This window comes from Rutidosis leptorrhynchoides, chromosome 2, assembly GCF_046630445.1.
Source record: "Rutidosis leptorrhynchoides isolate AG116_Rl617_1_P2 chromosome 2, CSIRO_AGI_Rlap_v1, whole genome shotgun sequence".
NCBI classification, from domain to species: Eukaryota; Viridiplantae; Streptophyta; class Magnoliopsida; order Asterales; family Asteraceae; genus Rutidosis; species Rutidosis leptorrhynchoides.
The window spans coordinates 602056019-602063755 of NC_092334.1; the positions used below are offsets into that span (position 1 = coordinate 602056019).

The following is a 7737-nucleotide window of genomic DNA, read 5'->3' on the forward strand; positions in this document are numbered from 1 at the left end:
GTTCATAAGATCCATGAATGCCGCCGGCGCATTCGTAAGACCAAAAGGCATCACCACAAACTCAAAATTCCCGTAACGCGTTCGAAAAGCCGTTTTCTCAATATCTTCCTCATGGACCCGCATTTGATGATAGCCAGACCGTAGGTCAATTTTAGAGAAATATGTCGCACCTTGAAGTTGATCAAACAAATCGTCAATCCTAGGCAATGGATAACGATTCTTGATCGTCACTTTATTCAACTCCCGATAATCAATGCACATACGCATACTACCATCCTTCTTCTTCACGAACAAGACCGGAGCGCCCCAAGGCGAAGCACTCGGTCGAATAAAACCCTTCTCAAGTAACTCTTGGGGTTTGATTTAACAATTCTTGCATTTCCGTTGGCGCTAAACGATAAGGAGTTTTAGCAATGGGAGTAGCTCCCGGAACCAACTCAATGCGAAATTCAACTTGTCTTTCTACCAGAACACCCGGTAACTCATCCGGAAAAACATCCTCAAACTCATTTACCACCGGAATTTCACGAATGGATGGTGGCTCATCACGAGTATCAACAACATGGGCAAGAAAAGCCATGCCACCACTAACTAGGAAACGACGTGCCCGTGCAAAAGTGCATATCGGCACAAGTCTTCAACGCTTATCGCCATGAATAATTAACTCTCCCCCACTTGGGGTCTTCACACGAATAGACTTTTCATGGCATGCAATATCGGCTCTATTACGATCGAGCCAATCTATACCAACAACAATATCGAAATCACCCAAAGTCATCGGGATGAGGTCAATTTTAAAGTTTTCGGCACCAAACACAACATTACAATTTTTACACACATCAACCACTAGCACCGTCTTGCCATCCGCTATTTCGACTTCTACCTGACGACTTAACTTAGCTAACAGTTTATTAAGTTTAGGCACAAATTTTGGAGACACAAACGACAAATTTGCACCGCTATCAAATAGAATCCTCGCCAGATTAGAGTTAACCATGAAAGTACCTGAGACGACTTCATTAGATTGCTTAGCTTCATCATTGGTCATCAAATAATTACGCCCCCTTGCCGACCCCGCCGCCTTCTCTATTCTCTTAACTTGATCATTTCGGAGATTGGGGCACTCCGACTTCCGGTGCCCTTCTTTTTGACAATTAAAACACGTGATTGTATTAGTAGACGGTTTTGGACAATCACGAGAGTAGTGACCCTTTTGCCCACAATTGAAACATGTGACCATGTGACCACTAGAAGCACCCCTCTTCACGCTACCGACACTTTCGGTTGCTCCCTTACTCTTCTTGTTCGAAAAACTAGAAGCTTCAAACTTTATTTTACTTGGCGCATAACTAACCGGACTCGGAGCTTGCACTTCAAACCCCTTCGCCACCGCCAAAAGCTTTACAAAGGTCGCAACATGACCAATACTAATTTTACCCTTCAAATCATCTCTAAGGGTCGCATGAAAGTCTTCAATTAACAATTGATCGTTACCCACATACTCGGGGCAAAAACGCGCTTTGGTGAGAAAGTTGGTTTTGAGAGCGTTTAGGTCCAAAGACCCTTGACGCATGTTCCTTAACTCGTTGCGCAATTTGGAAAGATCCGCTTATGTACGATATTCGAGGAAAAACTCCTTCTTGAACTCCGCCCAAGACAACTCCACAAAGGCCGCATCACCCACCATATCAATTTTACTATCGAGCCAATCTTTAGCATGGCCCCTCAACAAACTAGTAGCAAGCCTAGTCTTTTTCTCGGGTGGGCACTCGGTCGTGCGAAAACAACCTTCAACATCGGAGATCCAAGCCGCACTTTTCATAGGGTCGGGATCCCCGTGAAAGTGAGGAGGCTTAGTCGCCAAGAAGTTCTTATAGCTAAACTCCAACTCGCCCCCATTTTGAGGTCTAGGAAACCTCCTTTCAACTTCTTCTTTGACGGCATTGGTCATTCGTTCTGGAATCATATCGACAATTTGTTCCGAGACCGACTCTTCGAATATTTGTTTAACCCTTCGTGAGAAAACCGAAACATAGTTTTCTAAAGCGGTCTCAATCTTGGTAGTCATCTCATCTTCCTCCACATTAGAGGGACCACCATTGCCATTCGTATCTGTTCTATTTCTCGTCTTCATTCTAAAGATTAAAAATGGATTAGACATCACCAACAATTTAATACACATATATACCTATGCATATGACCGCACACACGCCACATCTAGCTCGATACTTGTCGCACATCCTTGCTTGACTTGACTTGCAACCGTAATAGTGGTCGCGACTCACTATTACGCTCACATGTCGTGCCATGCTCAAATGTATCACAACCATCTTGCTCGATGTTCAAAACAATAATACATGATTAGTATGTCATAACATAAGCATAGTTAGTCCACCTATGCACCAAAGAACTAGTCAAAACCCGTACCGACCCGTAGTCCTACAAGTCCCGCACATAATTCAACAACACAAAAGTCTAAGTCTAGGCGCCTATCTCAAGTCACCTAAATCCCTTAGACCATGCTCTGATACCACTTGTAACGACCCAACCCGTTAACCAACCAAAACTGCAAAAAAAAAATTCGAAGCAGGCCTGCCCAGGATGGGTGCGCGACGCGCACCCCTACCTGTGCGCGACGGGCACAAGGCCTGGCATCCCGCTGTCCAAATTGTTCCGTTTTCGTAAAAAGATCTAACACTTCCCATCATTTTAGACGAAATGCTTTTCACATCATATTAGTATAAGTAAAACAAGCACGAATCAATGATAAAACGAGTTTTACATTGTGGGGCCCACATACATCCAAAATACCATTAAGTACGAAATACGAGTTTCGACCACAAAAAGTTTAATTGCCAAAAGTCACTAGAGCATGGTGTTTAGGGTTAAACTACCCAAATCTTGGTCGAACTTCCAAGAAGCTAACACCCCCGAGAGCTACTAATCCAAGCGAATACCTTTGCCCTTATCCAAGCCGGATCTTAAAAAGGTAAACAACGAGAGGGTAAGCTAACGCTTAGTGAATGCAATCATTATACACATACATATATAACCTACTTACTTGCAATCACATACACAATTACCTCATACACGCTAGCAATTTAAATGACATACCAACGCAAGGTATAACGCTAAATCTCCAAGATCACAGGCTAGCACAAACAATAGCATATATAACTCGAATAATATAAAGTGCCACGTTACAAACACATAACCATGGTTAACCAATAGTACAAAGGAATGGTACTTCGAATTTTCCATCGGTGTTCCCAACAACTGTTAGCGTACAACGAATTATAACACTAACCCCGTAGTGGTATCGATCGCCCCAACTTTAAACCCACCCGTCACGTGTAATGTGGTATCGAACGTCCGAACTTTAAACCCACAATACACGCCCACACACATACATGACATGGCATCGAATGCCCGAACTTAAACCCATATCATATATTGACCCGATGTGGTATCGATCGCCCAAACTTAAACCCACACCGAATCTCGTACAAGTAAATACATTATATACACACATGTATAATCATTCCACTCACCTTTTCGACTTGGCGAGATTTCCAACAATAACTTGTAACCTTCAAAGCAAGTCACCTAACACAATTAATTCACATAATAAGTTGGACTTCCCACCAACTAACCTTACTAGTGCATTTATGACCCATTTGCACTAGAATCGCACATTAAAGGTCGAGACCCACAACTAATCACTAAAGCTAGTAATTAAGGTTCTAAGACTTCCATCAACACATAACTAGGGTGTTTTCATACTCAATATATCCCGCTAGGTCAAACCCAGCCATTTGACCCATTTCAAGTCAACCATAATCCTTAGAACCAATTTTACTAGCAGCACAAGTGAGCTAGTGAATAACTAACCATTTTAGACTCAATAACACCGATTATTACTTTGAAACCCTAGGTTAGTCATTCTTGAGTCCTCTTGACTCAATCTTACCCAAAACCCCCAAAATCACCAACAATAGGTTTTATGTTCATCACTAACCGAAGTTCTAACCCTTACACAAATTAAATTAAGGAAATCAAAATTAAAACTTACCACTACAACCAAAACGTAGCTAGAGAGGAGATGAACAACTTTATAACTCGAGCTAAGACCCGAAACTTGCTCCTTCTTCCTTTACTTGAGCTTTCTCTCACTCAAATTTGGGTTTCTCTCACTAGAATTAAAGTAGAAAGAAAATGGTGGTTGAAAGTGGAGTTATGACTCCCAACCCACTGATCTGTGATCTTATCACGTCCCCAAGTGAAATTACCACAATGCCCTTCCAAAATATCTAATTTAAAAGGCAGAACCCGGCTACAGGAGGAGTACGCCGCGCGCACCCCTAAGTGTGCGCTGAGCGCACTTAGGCCTGATCAGAAATCCGACTTCTATTTAAAACCAGAATTATTCCCATTCTTTATGTACTATATTTACACTTTTGTACAATAGATATTAAGGTGTTACAAATTAGGAGAGTGTGAAGTGCACACTTATTTAAGTTAATTAGTCATTTAATCAAAAAGTTATGTTTGTTAGTTGATGTCTTTTTGGCCAAAAGACATAACTCTTCATGAATTTGTGACACTTTTAATGAAATGATGTAACTTCATGAAATGGTGTAACCATGGTACCTTTACACTAAAAGGTGTGACATTTCATATAAACTTTTACACCAAAAGATGCAACTTTTCTTGGTGACTTTTCATACTCTCTAAGGCTAATTTTAACGCGGCGTCAAATTTCTTCCGTCATCCCACTTGGCAACATTTTTGACGCCCTTGACGCCTCTAACGCGGCGTCAAAATTTGACACCCCGGGCGTCAGTCGAAAATGTGTCATAAGAGTAAAGGCGTGTCAAATTTGATTCAGCCAATCACATTTTGCCACATATATTTATATATTATTAATTATTATATTTTATATTCAACTACCAATAATATTTTAACACATCACCCATCACAATATTTAACCCTCAAATTTGACACTCCCCTTATTTTAACTTCATCTCTTACCTTGCCACATCACCAAAAAGTACATCACTTGACTCTGACATCACCGTCAGGGTTAAGAATAGTCTAAGATCAATCTTAACCATGACACCTTCCTCAATACTTCTTCAGCGTCACATCAGCTTTTTCTCTCTTCATTCCTCACCATTTCCTCCCATAACACTCCTATAACAAACACATCATTGCCAACCATGCCATACTTCTTCAAATTTTATTATTTATTTTTATTATTAGTATTATTATTTTTTTACTATTATTAATATTATTATTATTTTTAACTAATAAATAAATAATTGTTTTTGAACATCACATTTATTAAACAACAAACATACGGTTACATTTTTTTGAAGAAAAAAAAACGACATAAACTTGAACATAAATTAAAAATTACATAAACTTAAACATAAATAAAAAACTATTTAACTACTCATCATCTTCATCAAAATCGCCGTTCTCGTCTTCTTCTTCATTTTCTTCGTCGTCTTCGTCGTCTTCGTCTTCCTCTTCGTCTTGTTCATCATTCGCGGTTGTACCGGAAGGTCCCACTTCTGGTACATGTCGAATACGAAAATTCGCCGAAAGATTCCAAATGTGTTCGATGAGCTTTTGTCGTAGAAGATGATGAATGGTCAAATCTAGCAATTCTTTATTAGCGCGAATGTGCGCTTGAACCCTTTCCTCAATGGATTTTCTTGGACGAAGAGTGGGCCTATAATTTTCTTCAAGGTCGCACATTGCCCTTCCGTTGTCATCGGTGATCATATTGTGTAATATAACACAAGTGTGCATAATTCTTCGAATTCTTCCAACATAGAATTGTCGGAAAAGGTTTTCAATTATTGCCCAACGACCTTGAAGCACTCCGAAAGTCCGTTCAATATCTTTTCGGGCAGCTTCTTGAAACCTCATAAATTTTGCTGCCTCAGGGGTATGTGGACTTTTGAAAGACTTAACCAAAGTCGCCCATTCAAGATATATCCCATCGGTTAAATAATAACCTTTATTGAAATTACACCCACTAACCGAAAAATTACATGCAGGTGCCGTGTCTTGAAGTAGATCGTTAAATAAATCAGATTGATTAAGCACATTGATGTCGTTGTTTGAACTGACGGGTCCAAAGTAAGCGTGCCAAATCCATAAGTCATACGATGCAACCGCTTCTAACATGATTGTTGGGTATCCATGATCGCCTCTTGTATAATGACCTTTGTATCTATATGGGCAATTTTTCCATGCCCAATGCATGCAATCTAGACTAACCAACATACTCGAAAAATCGTGTATATCAGCATGCGCGGTTACAAGACGTTGTACGTCTTGTGGGGTTGGTTTTCTCAAATATTCATTAACGTATAAATGAAATACACTTTTACAAAAATTATTCAAACAATCGTATGACGTTTGTTGACCCATATGTAAGTACTCATCAAAAGCATCAGATGCAGTACAGTACGCTAATTGTCGTATTGCGGATGTGCATTTTTGAAAAACATTGAAACCAAGCAACCCGGTAGCATCCCGCCTTTGATGAAAATATAAAAAATAATCCAAAATAGGTTCTTGAGAATAATTAATTATACCTTGGCATATGCGTATGAACAGTGGCTGACTCATTATATAACGTCTGCGAAAATAATCCCCGTGAAAAATGAGAATATCGGAAAAATAATCATTCCATAACCGCATACAGGTTACCTCTCGGTCTCTTAATAAAAATCTTCTAGGCGCTCTTGGGATCGGTTGGACGATTTCTTCTTCTTCTTGATCTATCATATCAATCAGATCGAGTGCGACAGTACCAAATCCGATTCACAGCATCTATTGCAAATTTTGTAAGACTACCCAAATTTGGAGGCATTGGTGTTGAGTAATATTGAGGGTTTAAAATTGTGATATATGTTGGTATGAGATGAGAGTAAAAGTGTAATTTATGTTGATATGGGATAGTAGTATATATAGTGGAGGTATTGGGAAAAAAAAAGCAAAAAACCTTTTCAACGGCTATATAGCCGTTAAATATGCACAAAACACCAACAAAATACGTCCTCAAATATGCTACGTCATGAAAACTTCCAGGGCAAGTATGATGAGGGCGGCCGAGTGAGGGTACATTGCCATCGACGCCCTCGGATGGAGGTTTCGATGACATAGTGTATAACTTGTTGTTGGGATTGGTCTAAATAGAGATATTTGTCTCATATTCTAGATGATGGTAAAATGCACATTCACAATATACATAAAACTTTATGTTCTTGACTTCCAATTTTAATTGCCTATATTGGAGTTGTGCCTTTGTCTTATCTCGAATAAATATTTCGTGTAACCCTAAGGCAATATATGTATATGGTCGAAAAAGTTTATCGCGAAAGTGATTATACAGTTCAAAGGTTTATCCGAACATTCAAACTCTACTAACCAACATATTATACTATAGAAATAAAATTTAGGTAATTTGAAAACTATAACACACCTACGAGTTTAGTCTAAAACCATTGATAATGGTAATTGTGATGTGAAGTGGATGTGTATTTTTTTAAGATAGGCATGTGAGGTGACAATGATGAGGTTTTGATGAGAAATGTTGTTGAAGTAGGGGTTGTAGGTGATGTGACAAAATATAATTGAAATTTGAGTTAAAAAGTAGTGAAAGATAAAAAAAAGAGTTAAGTTAATAATAATAAAAATACAAAACGCACCTGATCTCTA

The 7737-nt window shown here is 39.2% G+C and overlaps 1 protein-coding gene across 1 annotated transcript; it reads right to left on the reverse strand.

The window, feature by feature from the left end:
• Positions 1 to 5451: 5451 nt before the first annotated feature.
• On the reverse strand, positions 5452 to 7180 carry LOC139889950 (uncharacterized). Its single transcript, XM_071872860.1, has 3 exons — positions 7022 to 7180; positions 6612 to 6655; positions 5452 to 6553 (listed from the first exon to the last, which is right to left on the reverse strand). Exons 1-3 carry the CDS (start codon positions 7178 to 7180, stop codon positions 5452 to 5454), a joined length of 1305 nt encoding a protein of 434 aa, XP_071728961.1.
• Between the last annotated feature and the right edge of the window lie 557 nt (positions 7181 to 7737).

Bases quoted from the DNA above. Each gene is read 5' to 3' on its own strand.
- LOC139889950 (XM_071872860.1), bottom strand. From the start codon at position 7,180: ATGTCATCGAAACCTCCATCCGAGGGCGTCGATGGCAATGTACCCTCA. The intron at 6,656-7,021 runs GTTTTTTGCTTT...TTATTTTCGCAG, and splicing joins GCTATATAGCCGTTGAAAAG to ACGTTATATAATGAGTCAGC. The intron at 6,554-6,611 runs GTATAATTAATT...TTTTCATCAAAG, and splicing joins GTTCATACGCATATGCCAAG to GCGGGATGCTACCGGGTTGC.